Source organism: Bemisia tabaci, chromosome 4, assembly GCF_918797505.1.
Source record: "Bemisia tabaci chromosome 4, PGI_BMITA_v3".
NCBI lineage: Eukaryota > Metazoa > Arthropoda > Insecta > Hemiptera > Aleyrodidae > Bemisia > Bemisia tabaci.
The window spans coordinates 26,774,904-26,790,058 of record NC_092796.1 but is presented as its reverse complement, the minus strand read 5'-3'; the positions used below and the strand labels follow the sequence as shown (position 1 = coordinate 26,790,058).

General features: G+C 38.8%; 1 protein-coding gene across 2 annotated transcripts in view; it reads left to right on the top strand.

The window, feature by feature from the left end:
* Window positions 1-11,886, top strand: part of LOC109044517 (tudor and KH domain-containing protein homolog) — a 39,633-nt gene extending 27,747 nt beyond the window's left edge. For both annotated transcript variants that reach the window (XM_072299587.1, XM_019062287.2), the window contains exons 8-9: window positions 7,353-7,527; window positions 8,318-11,886. In XM_072299587.1, coding sequence (XP_072155688.1) covers window positions 7,353-7,527; window positions 8,318-8,566 — 424 coding nt within the window. In that variant the 3' untranslated portion in view covers window positions 8,567-11,886. The remainder of the gene's footprint in view (window positions 1-7,352; window positions 7,528-8,317) is intronic.
* The last annotated feature ends 3,269 nt before the right edge of the window (window positions 11,887-15,155 follow it).

Genomic DNA, 15,155 nt, shown 5'->3' with positions numbered 1-15,155 from the left:
GAGCACAATGAATTGCTGTCGGAAAATGGATACAATTTGGTCTACTTTTTGCTGAGTTTGTCAACAATACCTAAGCTATTGTCATTAACGGCCGCAATATCTATGACCTATAACGCTTCGATCGATACTACCTTTACCTAAAATTCTGTTTCGAAAATTGAAGTTCATCTTCAAACTCGAACTACGGACAAACAAAGCTGTCCTTAAATTCTGAAAGTTTAAGAAATCTGGTAAAAAATCGAAATCTATCCTACAATAAAATTGACTTCTTGTATCGCCGCTTCCTTGCCTTCGGGTTTAAGAATACCTACGTTGCAAGACAACTCTAGCAACTTTACAGTCAGTCATGAATTTTCTGTTAACTATGGTTGAAACCAGTAGCCTCACTGATGATCACAACCCAGAGCAAAGTCTCTCTATTTTTAATCGTACGTTTTTATTGCATCCTCGTGTTGATCTATCCCAAAAACCATAATCCAACCGTCAAATTGTTGCCAAAATATGCACAGTGAACTCTCCAACTGGTCGCAACCAAATCGAGTGAAGCTAGTCACCGTTTTTGCAAGTCATCGCACAAAAAATTGTCAAATATTCAGTGCCTACCATGGAATGTTGACAACACAATAATAAAAATGATAAAAACATCAATTTTTACGCAAGTGAAATAGTTTATCTCACAATCGGCAAACATTTAGAGGCTGCATTGTGCGATCAATTCGCGGAGAAAAGGGATGAAATCCAACACAGTTTCTCAAAAATTTCCCTTTATTCTCAAATTTGGCAAATCTGCTCAGTTTGTTCGCAAGAATCGGGTCGTAGAAAAGAATGGATGGTAGAAGGCAAAAAAATTATCAATTTTTTTCGCGTAAATCTTACATAAAAGGCGTGGAAAAGTAAGGATCAATGTTTGTATTAAATCATCAGTGGAAAAGGGGAGAAAATGAGAGAGGAATCTCGTATAATTCCGCAGGTTGGCATTTTCCTGAAAACTTTGTTGTTAGCAAATAGTTTCAGCCTTGAAGCTTAATGTACCTGGTTGCCTCATTATTTGTTTCTTTGCAAGCATTAAAGAAAAATCCCCCTTAGAACCTGCGCACGATGAGCGGAAGTCTTGATACAACTATATCGACTCCTGTGTAGCGCCAAGTACATACCCACTTAATTGAAGGCGCTCTCGAACTGGCGCGCGCATGAATTCGTTTGATGGCAACCAGTTGCACACGTTGTAGTTGGGAACCACAACAATTGCTGAACCTGATTGCTTCGATCAATTTGGGAATTGCTTGACCTGTACAATCAGAGTGCAATCAATGAGATAGAGCTTAATTTGTATATGGCATCATTTTTGTCCCGTCTAAATTCATCTGTTAAACTCAAGAGAAGGGAGTATAAATGAGGAACGAAGGGAAATTTCTATGACAGAATGGAAGAGAAAACGAGGAACCGAGGAAGTGCTCTCATGTTTCCACCAAAAAATTAATCGTATCGATTGTACCTCATAAAACGTCGAAGAGGCGGACATGGGCGTAAGTGCGCCTTAAATTCAGCGATTATGCAATTTAAGCTACGCAGAAACTGATTTAGTTGTATCACGTCTTGCGCGTTCACAGTTTTGTTTTTCATTGGGATGGTTTTACTTAAGTCTGCAAAGAAGCAGCTGTATGACCGACTAAAGATAAATTTATCGCATGAAATAATCTAAGCTCATCGGAGATTTAAGAAAATCAAATAAAAAATCACAGAAAATTATTTTCCTTACGCATCTAATGCGTAATACCCCTCTGGTGGTAATGCCTCTATTTAACATAGGACACATTTAAACATGTTCTTTTCCTGATAAGTTCTGCACCACAAAGGAATGATTCTGCCTCCTGTGTCTTTACCTACTCATCCTTCTCTCTCGCACCTCTTGAATCATGATTTGTTAACCATTTAGTCTATAGGTTCCCATCCATTTCAACGAATAAGATCTATACTCCCTATGTCTTCTTTGTCTATCGCTTTGTCAATTAATTTCAAGAATCAGCCTGCTGACCCCAGGATCTAGACAAGCTTCCGGAACTGTCTTTCGACACCACTCGGAGGGGGAGCTCGCCTTAGTTTGGCTTAAATTTGTTCATGTGCTCGCCGTGAGCCTGCTCGTCCCATCTTAAGGTCCCTAACGACGGAGTTGCGTTGCGCAAACTGCGTGAAGGTCAGGACCGTATTCTACGCTTCAGCAACAGATCGCACCTGGAACGCAAGCTTGACTTTTGATGTTGCCGGCAACGGTTCCGTTCGAACGAAGCGGAGGCGGAGATGCTACTACTCGATGGGATAAGGGATTATCTTACACACTTCGTGCAATGCAGGGTAGCAAAATACCCATGCGTCACGTAGGAACATTAACAGGAGAATCTTTCTTGTTCTCCAGAGATACTAAATCGAGTGGCGAGTCTTGAAAGTTGGCAACGGTATTTTTCCTGTATTTAAATGTGTGTAAAACAATCGATTCTTGTAGAAACTAAATGTGCAATTTAAAATACCCCATGTGTACATCCGACCTGACTTTACAGCAGGGACAAAAAAAAACAATGAAACTTCTGAAAAACGGAAGGAAGCTATGCGTTGTGATTTGGGGAAATAGCTGTCTTCGCTGAAAAAAAAGAATCTTAAATTTGTCGCTGAGAAGTATTTTTTCTTAAATTAAGAATGTTGTTGCTCAATATAAACTATTTTTTTGCTTAACCCAAGCTTTATTTTCCTTGTATCAAGAAGAATTCAGCCTAAATCAAGATAAAAAAAATTCTTGGCGGCAAATTCAAGAATCATCATGCTTGAGCCAAGCACATTTTTTTTTCAGTGTTGTCGTAGTTTACATCATTCAGTCGGCCTTAAAAAATTTTACGATCAAATGATGGTTTGTCGAAGTTAAGAAAGATAAAAAGGCGATTCTGTGATCAGCGTTACTATCTCAGCAATTTTGAAGCACAAGTTCCTATTCCCAAGGAAATAAAATGAAGTTTCGACTTGTCGAATGTAGCAAGAGTCAAAAACAATATAGCGATTTTAAAACGACGATGAGTATCTTGCGTTCGCGGAATCATTCCATTAATTTTCTAATAATTGACCCAAATTCTCGCCTTCGGCTCGTCTTCTTCGCATTTTTTGCGTGTAACTTATGTTTTCTGGCAACGCATGATATTTTTCGGTCAATAAGGGTCAACTATCCGAGCAGTGCTCAGCGCTGCGGCCCCTCTCCCATAGTTTAATTGATTGTATAGGAGTGATGGCCATAAGAAACAAGAGGTCAATAAGTCCAGTTGGGACGGCCCAAGTCATAGACAACATATTTTAGAGGCCTCGCGCTGGCTATCCGGCCAATTTAAATGGGCGATAGAAAAGTCATCCTTGAAAATTCAACGATTTCGTGTGGGCGACAACACTCATCTTCGTCAAATGGTGGTTGATGGATGTCTCGTTGAATAATTTGCTGGATGAGGATTTCAAACTTTGAAAGCCTGGTCGTTGTTCAGTCGTCTCATTTCTTTCTCTTGAACCATCTCAATTTTTTTTTTTTTTTTTTTTTTTTTTTTTTTTTTTTTTTTTTTTTTTAAGAAACTTTCGAAACGCAGGAATCTGTTCTGTTTCTATTCCTGAAAATCAGAATAATTGACAATTAATCCTAGGCCTAGGCGTATTAATGATTTTCAAAGTACTCTGAACCGGATTATGTATTACCTCTCTCTTTGGTATACCTGTTGGTACATAGTTAATTACAATGGGACTACACCCTCTGGGCGCTACGCGACCTATCTATCGGCGCCTAGTGGGCGCTTCGCGCATATTGAGGCCGGCCCTCCGTGAATTACTCCCAATAAAGTGAGCTCATCTGTAGGGACTGTCTCCCATCGACAGCCGCAAAAATAACGAAAATCGGCCAAGTAGATCTTCAAAACGAACTGTGGCAAAAAATAAACAATAACATCTTTTAAATGAGAACTCACAACTTTATCACGTCATATAAAAAAAAACCGGGGTCATATTTTCAAAGTTTGAATAGACCGGGCTAGTAGGGACTCGTCAATGGCAGCAAAAAGCATAGAAATCGGCCCCGTAGAATGGTAGATGGAACGAGGTGTGACAAAAAATTAAAATTGATAGGTTGTCAAAGAGCTCATAGTAATGACTTCAATGATAACAGGGAGTTTTTTTATTTTAGTCAGATGATAATAAAAAAATAAAAAAAACCTGTCAGTTTTTCCCTCTGAAGTCTGTATCTGCACTCTTATTACTATCAAACTATAAAATTTCTTTAAGTTTCCCACTTTGTCTACCTTCGTTACTTATTTTGAATAAGTATCTTTTTGGAAACTTACCACTTTAAAGACGTATTTTTGAGATTCAGGTCATCCTGAACGCGATTCTGAATGACGGATCTCTAGCCACTCAGAGATGACCATTATCTGCGACAGGACGCTACGCTAACATTTTCTTGAATCTAACGTGTTATTTATGCTGATCGTGGAAGTCTTTTCATTCATACAATGAACGTCATTGTCTATTTCTCTCGCAAAAAATTCCGCCATCCTCAGTGAAATGGAAGAGTCTCAGATTTTGATGAGCAGTGTCTTTTTCTCGATATCTTCGTGTTGGGTAACATATGCGTTTGTATTTTTAACGCGTATTACCTCTCTTCCCAACGTTTGATTTGTCGAGTACAGATCGAATGAGGGCACGTAGTACTTCTGAATCCTTACATTGCAGTCATAGGAACAGTGAAAAGTTATTCTTAGCGTACCTCCATAAGAACCATAAATTCGCAATTCAGTAATTAATAAAGTGGTTTTGACGGCAAAACTACCTTACACCACGTAGTTTGCCACCACGACGTTTGCGACGTCGCAGTCTTCCTACCATTCTTTAGTCTTTGATTGGAAAACTTCTGAACGGAAATTATTGAAAACTCCTGTGAATTTTCCTCTATATGCGGAGGAAACTATGTGAAAACTTCAAGGAATGATATTGATTTGTTCTCGAAAAAAATTAAATGGGAACGGAAATTTTTAAACACCGCGAAAACGAGATGCACGGTCCAGTGGTTTCACCATAGGTTTGCTTTGTACGAATAATTGTCGGGGACAAAAATTTACGATCCGTCTTGTAAAAGCCTATATGCGAGGAATCATTGTTGAAATTTGAAAAAATTTTACTACCTCAGGTGTGAATAATTAGAATGGTGCAACTATTCGCACTCTTTTGATGTGCTAATTGCCCCTGTAAAAATTGAAGGCGTTTTTTAAAGGATATTTTTCTCAAGACGGAGAGTTTTGCACACCGCATTCATTCAAGCAAAATCTCGATCACGTTAGTCTTTTGGAAAATATATTTTTACTTCATCTTAGCGCAAGTAGTGCGTAGTTGCCGCATGGCAAGGAGTAATTAGATTTATTTAATTTTGAACTGTCTTCCAATGCAAGCTTATTGTTTATAAAAATTGTTCCATGATCAAATACAGATCGAAGACAGGGTCTGTTGCACTAATGCCATTTTTCTGAATACGCACCTTGTTCTCGATTTTGCCAAAAGCAGACACAGTTGACATTTTTGATACAGTGCACGATCCTCACAAAACCGTAGACAGGATAGTTTACTTCTTGCCTTACTTAAAATAGAAGAATATCTGATCTATCTCAGACGTTATCGATGACTTACAGTATAGAGCAAGTGTGGGTTTAAATCGCCAAGACTTGAAATTTAAATGAGATAAACTGTATCTGTAATAAATAGCAGAAATTTCCGACGGTGTAAGTGCGCAACCACGTACCTATCTCGATTTGTGACATCGCAGACTTCCTGTCATACTTAATTTTTTAAGTTTAAATTCTTGAAAACTGATATGATTTTCTTCTGTGTGCCAAGAAAATGCTGCAAAGGCTACAAGGGATGATGTCGATTTCTCATTTTTTTAATGCATATCATTAGTGTATCATTTCCTTAAAAATTCAAAGGATGTTCCTCCGTCCAGGGCCGGATTTAGGGGGTGGCCGCGTGGGCCCGCGGCCCATGGCGGCAAATTTTTAAGGGGGCGGCAAATTTTATAAATTTTTTTTAAATGTAGGTATTAAAAAAAAAAAAAAAATCGGATGCCGAAAAAAGAATACAAACGAGGAAAGGCGACAAAATCTCTCATTTCCTGAGAGTATAGTAATTTCTAATTTTGTCGTATTTTGGTGATACAAGAGACAGCACCTTTAATTAGTCGAGTTAAGAGAGAAATCAAACACGCAATTTGGCCTGGAGCGGCGCAACGCAGAGAGCAATGATAACAAAGGACTTGAGATGAAAAGGAGAAGCCCTCGGCGCAGCGGTCGGCATGTAACACATATTAGCGCCTACACAACTGCATGAATACTTCACGCATTGTGTCAAACACAGTGCGGTCATCAGCTGACGGCGTGAAACGCATAGCGCCTACAAGACTGCATGAATACTTCACGCATTGCGTCGAACGCAACAGTGCGATCAGCAGCGGTCGACGTGAAACGCATAGCGCCTACAAGACAGTGGGAATACATCATGCATTGCGCCAAACACACAGTGCGGTCAGCGCGACACGGCGCTGCGGCGGCGGAAGTTAAGATCATTAAACCGCATTTTTGTGTGTTCTTTTATAATTTTTTCGTTTGTTTCATATAAATAGAAGGCCTTGTCCACACAGAGACAGGTTTACGGAACTTACTTTCGCGCGAAGTTTCATGAATTTTTGGTAGTAGTGTTGACAGGGCTTTCGCAAAAAAGGTGTCCAACACGAGTAAACACGTCTTATGCACCCCTCCCCTGTTCGTTTTTATTGATGTTTCAAAACGAATGAGCAGAGGGCGGCAAAATACAGGCGGCCCATAGGCGGCAAGTAGGTAAACCCGGCCCTGCCTCCGTCCGGCCATAAAAAATCTTCAGAAGCCAGGGGATTTTGTCCTTGGGCCTAAAAATCTCTGCATGCATTCAATATGACGTATCAACTTATAGGACATATTAGACACATTTATGTAAACCTATATCCATCGTTCTATATTTGAGGGGCGTGGAAAATAAGCGCGCGTACCTAAGTGCAGTTTTTGCTATTTCAAGAAATTCGTGCTTAAAGTTTCAAAATCGCATGGAGCCCTGGGGCGGAAATAGTTCAAACTCACTTGTTGATGCTCAAAAATTGGAATTTGGGAGTGAATTCTTCGCTATAGTTTTAGTAGAAATCATAATTATTTCGATTTCCTCAAAAATTACACTTATATGCACCTTGTCTTCCAAGCCCTTCATTCCAAACCTAGAACAATGCAATATTTTTAACTGAGCTGTGGTTTTCCTCTTTGCAGAGATGCAGATACGTGGAGTGAAGAGGCGACCGACTGCTTTGAAGCCCTTACCTACGCTTGCCAATGGAAACCTCTCATGGCCCGCGTCAACTGTTATACAGAGCCGAGTGAGAAAATGACCAATGCAATGCCTATGCCTTGCATTGATTTGGTTGATACCTCCAGCAAAGATGAAGTAAGTTTGTTTTTACCGTGTCCTCCCTAAGCCCTTCAGGAAATTGGTTCTCCCTCATTTCTTCTAACAGTCCAGGAATTCTACAGAAGTTAAGAGGAAGAATTAATAACAAGCTGATTTTTGGCATAGTGAGTCCTTATGACCCCATGAGTCCCCCAAAAAAGTCTCCATCGATAGCGTGACGACCTTGGGTTTCTTGGGAGGGGGGGGGGACAAGGGGGCCCAAAATCGGTTTTCCGGTCATAATATGAGAACAGTTGCTCGTATCACTACATATAGCACCATTTTCTGAATCCTCCTGTTTTGGAGGGATATGACACATTATCAATTTTCCATAGCCTCCCGATGCCCCCCAAAATCGGGAGGTGCCCTCCTCACATGTGTCTGTACATTTGTGTGCCTCTGTCTACAAGAGCTCCTCAAAAAAACAGAGCAACAGATTTTTAAACATTCCATTGGGACCATTTCTCTCCCTCTCTTTGTAATTAAAGCTCGCATGTAAGGAGTCCAATTTTATTTTACTCTCCATCCCTCTAGTACCGCTCATTCTATTTTAGATTCCAATCGGGGCCAAAAACAGCACAAAAACTACAGCCCTAACTGTTCAGGTATGTAAAGCGAAAATTATTGCCACAAAGAAATGTGCTCCACAACTTTATTTGCCCTCTATCCGGAGTGTGATGTAATGTATTAATGGTCCTGTAGAATATATGTATCTTCTCGGCTTGCAGGTTTTTTCTCTAATAAAACTGACAGTCGTTACCAAATTTCCATTTTTCTTATGTTTCAGGATATACGCGTAGGTCTAGAACTAATTAAACAAGGTTTTGCTGTTCGAGTAAGACCGGAACCTAGTGATAACCCAGAGATTCCTGTGAATTCTAGTTCCTCTTTACCTAATAGCAATGATATTAGTAGAAATTCAACGAATCGTCAATCCCGAGGTCCTGCCCCCCAAGAGCGTCCAGTCATCAAAGCTTGCCCAGCAGGCTATGAGGATGAACTTGCGGAAGACGAAGATGACTTCGACTTCTACTAGCAAATCTCTTGCAAACTCCCTAAAATTAGTGATGTTCTAATGGATTACTGTACGACACCAGACTTATTGATTTATTAAATTTTTAGTAAAACAAATTTGCAGCAGTAGCTGAAATTCAACATCCTTCTGGATCTTCAGGAAGTGTGCTCATCCATTTACATTATATCATTTCGCTCACTCATTCTATTCAGTAAACAGGGTCTCTTTTCTCAAGGGTCTCCATGTAGGCTCTAATCATGATAATACATTGAAGGCATAAGTCACCAAGCAAATCTCCAGTGCAACATTTCAAAATCTCCAATTGTGTTTTAACTTTTAAAAGAAAAAACCAAAATATATTTCAACAAGTGAAGATTATTTCTGGAAAATTTTGTGAGAAACTGGTCGTAAAAAAAAAAACAAATAAAATAAAATAAAATATGAGTGAAGATTTGCAACTTCATAATTGAAAATATGTATTATTCAGCTGTAGCCAATGATATGCACTTACTCTACTTTCAACAAGTCTACTGATCAATGTCAAGAAGACTGATTGTCGATGTAAATGAAAGTTTGGGTGTACTTTCAATCTGATATTGGGACATCTCTATGAAACCAATAATGTGCCACTTTCTAATTTTAGTTTTTTTAATCTTTCAAAGATTATTTGTTTAAATATTTGTTGCAATTCATGGTAACCACTATGTGTGAATTTTTTTTTTTTTTTTTTTTTTTTGTAATGATAGGAAACTATACCAAGAGACCACCGGTAGCATCAGGATACAATTTCATCTACATTGTAATTTTTTTTAATTGCTTTGATGACAATACCTGTTCAAGAATCTATCTCTTTCGTAAGGAAAATTCAACTCATGAAGGGACATTTTTTTCTCTCTCCATAAGTTTTCTTTCAGGGGCATGAAAGGATCAAATACGTTTTTATCTCGAATGTTTTAACAAGTGATATTTATGTTAAATTGACGAATCCTCTTTTTCAAATGACAATTCTCCGAATCAAGAAGTTGTGAGATTTGTTGAGACCGTACGCTGCTCCTCCCTCCACATTCTGCAAAGTTGTGCTTTAGCTCACTGCATTTTGACTGGATTTAAATCTTTTGTAAAAATATTTCAAAATAGTGGCGATACCTAATTAATTATCAAAAGTTGAGCTTGGATGCAAAATTATGTGTCCATTTTTCTATAGTTGGCCTTACAACTTTTTATTTTGTATACCTAGATTAAGACCTTTTTCAGTTGATGCTTATAAACGTAACATGCAGTGAATGTACTTAACAAATTGTTTGATGTATGTAACGCTAGTTTTTATGCCCTCCTCGTGGCAGTAAGCAATACACGGTATTATGATAGTGAAGCAGCCCACTGAGAATAATTTTTTATTGGCAGTGATCAGTTGTTGAGAGTGACTATGAAGTTTTTAATCCGTTGTTTACACGTCATCAAAGTATGTAAAAGTAATGGTGGCTTGACAAATCTTTGAAATCAATTTTGAAGCATCAAACATGAAAGGCGATGAATTTTGAATATTATGGCTGTGATAATTCTGACAAATTTTCTCGCTTATTCATACTTCATGTAAAAAATCAAGAGGCAAGTAATTCAAATTTCCAGGTTTTTACCACTGCTCATTCTTGCAGAAATTAAGAGAGTTCAATTTCCTTTCTCTCCTTCCCCCTTATCTATCAACTATCTGAGCCAATTAGCTGAATGGTAACTTTTACTATGTCTTTTCACTCTTCATGAAATAAATGCACCAAATTATGCTGCGCCATACAGCTCTACTCTCAGCAAGAGGGAACTCTGTTGTTTGGTTTTTCTTTTACTTCGTAACAATCTATAGCCCAACTGGTTAGTTTCCTCTATAAAATTTGTTCTCTGATTTTTTTTTCCAAATAAGTCGTCAACTCATTTAACTAGTCATGGTTTTTTTGAGTCATTTCTCTCCTATTACTATCGCAATAAAAACAATTCTCCAATTTATCTCTGCCCTAGGAAAATTACATAAATGTGAATGCATCATTATTGAACAACAGAATAATATGAAAAGCAGTATGAAAAATTCCAAATTTTATGAATAATTCAATGGTAGTACCATTGTGTCCGTAATGAGCAAAATATCAATCTAACCCGAAAGTGGTCTTAGATTTGTTGTTGAGAGATTGTTTAGACTAGCCTGACTCATACAAACATTTTGTCATGAAGCTAACAATGATTAGATAAAACTACATCAAGTCAATTGAAAAATTTGTAATAAGTATGTGTTGGTAATTTCAATTCAACAAACCCAATCTGAGCATAGGTAATGTAATGTAAAATATTAATGTATATATATGGTGGTATGTACCATTTTGTGTGGTTATAATTTCCTCAAATGAATTCGACGTCCGTTTAATGCTGAAAATTGTTGAGCATAGGTACCCACCATGACTGATTTGTGTGTTGTACCATTATTTGTTTTTATTAAATTTGTATTATTTTTCCTTCTTCAAATCTGTCAGTGAATGATGAAATTTCTCTCGAGTGTTATTGTTGACCCTGTTTTTCGTTTCCTCTGTGGCTTGAGAGGGTTTGAGTTAGAAATTTTTCATCCAAGTTCATTTTATTCTAATGCGATACTTTTTTACCACTCAGATATTAGTTGCTTATAAACCTTTGAAACAAGATACTTGTCTACTTTCTGCTTACCTCTTTTAGTTGTGACTTTTGTACCTAGATACCCTAAAATTGAGCTGGAACATTCTTGGAATCATTGTCCTCAGTTTTATACTGTAGACAACTCCCCCCCTCCCTTCTAGCTTTTAAGAAAACCAGTCATTATAATCCATAGTCTATCTTTTTTCATAATGATTTGGATTGAATGGCATTCTTCAATAAGAGTCTATTTTAAGATTATTTTCAAATAATTTTTTTACAGGAAGATATTCTTGATTCATTTTTTTTTTTCATTCCCTAAAAAATTTTAGTTTTCAGACTGCCACTCAGGTTCTTTACGAAATCGACATTTTTACAGAAGAACTTTTTCGGTAGATCTTTAGGTACTTCGATTATTTTTTCATTTCCTAGGAATTTTTAATTTTCAAACAGGGCACTCTTTGAGATGAGACATTCAATTATGACACGGTTTTGAAAAAAATTCTACTGTTTAACTGCACCACAAAGCTGAAGAATATATCAGGAAATAATTTTAACACCCCATTTTGTTTAATTTTGCTCATTTTTGTTACTCGTAAATTTTGTCTTTACCTGTTTTATTTTTCCTTTTATATTTGTTTCTACATTTGCAACCAGATTAAATCTCAATAAAGATTCATAATCAAAATCAATACCCCACTTTGTCAATTTTTTTATTTTCTAACATAGCTTTGTGTGTTCAGAACATTCACATGTCTGTGGAATGTTTAATATGATTATTCCAAAATGGTCGAATAGATACCTCTATAATTTTTTATCTTGCGTAGGTAGAAATTTGAAACTTTCGGAATACTCTCAAGCCTATGGGAGCCATTTTTTAGCCTACCAATGTTAATAACATCTCTAGCGAGAGGATTATCTCTGTCTTTTTTCAAATGCTACCTTGTAACACATCTTAGAAAAGAACATGAGCAAATCCATGGCCTAATTATCTGTGCTGTGCTGTCGCTGTGAGAGGTAGGGACAGGGGTAGTTAAACTGGGTGTTAGTGACTAGAGTGACCATGTATCTCTCTGTCTTACGCACTAGCAGGACGTAACTGTCTCAGCTCAGCCATGTTAGTGGCGCCCCGAAACAATTGTCCGGTCATGAAAAAAAGGAGGAATCAGGGCCGCCGCTCATCCTATATGCTTCGCTGTTTTGGAGTATTCAATGCTAAAGGAGAAAAGACAACAAAATAAAACAATGATGGAGTTCTTTAGCCATTGTGCGTAAAAAGTTCAGCCTAAAGGCTAAAAAACTCCATCATTGTCTTACGACCCGTGCGTCTACCACAATCAGTTTGAACAAAATAAAAGAAAGAACTTGGCCAGTAAGTGGTGTTGTGCCACGTTGTCATTTTGTCCAACATTGGTCCATATCATTACACACAGCATTCCTGTCATACTTTTCTTTTTCTTTGGAAAACTGGTCAATATGATTTCTTACAAACTTCCTCAATTTTTCCTCTGTAGTCAGCAGAATATTCTGTAGGTATGAATTTTAAGCCATAAAATTGGCTTTTTTCTCTTTGAAAAACCAAATAGGTAGGAGCAGAAATTTTAAAACATTGCATTGGAGGTACGTTGTTTCGTACTTTGGCCATCGAATTTTCTGCTTAAGTTCTGAAAATTTCAATCAAGTCTCTGGCTGCTTTCGGCGAATATTCTGTGGAATTTCGAGCAGTAGGTAACGCCCTCTAGATTTCCTTAGAAAAATATAACAATAGGTACTCAGAGATTTTGAAAAATTGCAATGTCAGGGCCGGATTTACCTACTTGCCGCCCGTGGGCCGCCTGTATTTTGCCGTCCCCTTCTCATTCGTTTTGAAACATCAATAAAAACCATCAAATGAATGTGCCAGCGGGGGAGGGGTGCATAAGACGCGTTTACTTGTGTTGAACACATTTTTTGGGAAAGCCCTGTCAACACTACTAGCAAAAGTTCACGGAACTTTGCGCGAAAGGTAAGTCTCGTAAACCTATCTCTGTGTGGACAAGGCCTTCCATTCATAAGAAATGAACGAAAAAATTATGAAAGAACAAAAATAAATGTGGATTAATGATTTTAACTTCCACCGCGCCGCGCAGACCACACCGTGTTTGGCGCAATGCGTGAAGTATTCCGACAGTCTTGTAGGCGCTATGAGTTTCACGCCGACCGCTGCTGAACGCACTGTGTTTGACGCAATGCGTGAAGTATTCACGTAGTCTTGTAGGCGCTATGCATTTCACGCTGATCGCACTGTGTTGGCCGCAGTGCGTAAAGTATTTGTGCAGTCTTGTAGGGGCTAATATGTGTTACATGCCGATCGCCGCGCCGAGGGCTTCTCCTTTCCATCTCAAGTCCTCGTCATCGTTTCTCTCTAAGTCGCCCCGTTCCAGGCCAAATTGCGTGTTTGGTTTCTCTATTAACTCGACTAATTATTAAAGATGCTGTCTCTTGTATTACTGAAAGACGACAAAAGTAGAAATTACTATACTCTCAGAAAATTAGAGATTTTGTCGCCTTTTCTCGTTTGTAATTTTTTTTTCTAAATTCGAATTTTCCATACCTACATTTAAAAAAATTCAAAATTTGCCGCCCCCTATAGATTTGCCGCCATGGGCCGCAGCTCATGTGGCCACCCCCTTAATCCGGCCCTGTGTAGATATGTGTCCTATGGGCGTTCCTAGGTCATTTTGCTAGGGGGGCCTGGCCCCCCCTATCACAAGGAGGTCCGGACCCCCTATCACAGGGAGGTCTGGAAAGTATCGAATATCCCTCAGTCTAGAGATGGGGTCTCCCCCATGAAAGTTTTGAAATTTGGACTATATTTGGACGCATTTTGAGGCTTCCATGATGCAGATTTTCCATTAATTTCTGCGGAAAAATTATGTTTCTTTCTTTTACTTTCAGCAAAGAATACTTTCAAATTGCTGCATTGAATTGATCCGGAAAATGTTCGAATTTTCAACTGTATTTGGACGCATTTTGCGGCTTCCATGATGAAAGTTTCAGAAAATACTAAATGAATCAACACGGCCTTTTCAATTTAGACTCTACATTTCGAGAGATAATCATCCTCGACGAGGATATTTTCCTACCATCAAGAATCTCTGGGAGGAAGGGGGGGGGGCAGATGATACTTTCTACATTCTAGGGAGGGCCAGGCCCCCCTGCCCCTCCTCCCTACGCCCATGGCGTCCTAAAACTTCTAATATCGAAATGCTCGCGTTGTGTTAGCCCCAGGCCGTGGTTCCGCGGAACCGCTTGATTCGCCTTCAATTCGGAGACACGCAACCTTGACAACGAGCGCATCTCTCTCACATTAGGATTCAGTCGTCGTCATCGCCGCCGTCGCCGTCACAATCCCAAGCGGCAGCAGAATAAGCCGACGACGGCGTGGAGTAGTTTCTCACTTTATCATTTTGGTAGGGAGGTCATTCTTTAGATCCAGTAGAAGTACACTATCGATGTCACGGGGGCGATCGGAGCTCTGAAAGAGAAAATTGCATACGAGAGCTGCATAACGTTAATGAAGGTGAGTCGGAGGCGGACGACGCGAACCCGCGGCGTTGTCAGATTGCAGCGAGTTTCAAGGGCTAACAATAAGAGGTGAGGCCAAAGACATAAAGACGGAGCGCTCGTATCTAAAAGCACGGGGAAAAAGTGAAGCTAGGTTCGGCGCTGCGCGCTTGTGTGAGTGTGTAAATGAGCGCGGGAATCCATGGCGGCAAACGGAAATTTGATTTGAACTTGTCCTCTTGATTTTTCCTTATTTCTTCTTCGAAACGTGTTTTAAATGCTTAAAACGATTATATTAAGAAAGTTCGGTCTGCGTCCTAATATATTACACCTACTTTTGCTCGGTAACAGGCAGTAATCTCAGATAAAGTTAGTTTTTCTTCTGCTTATGGTGGTTCTGCAGGTTCAAACAGGC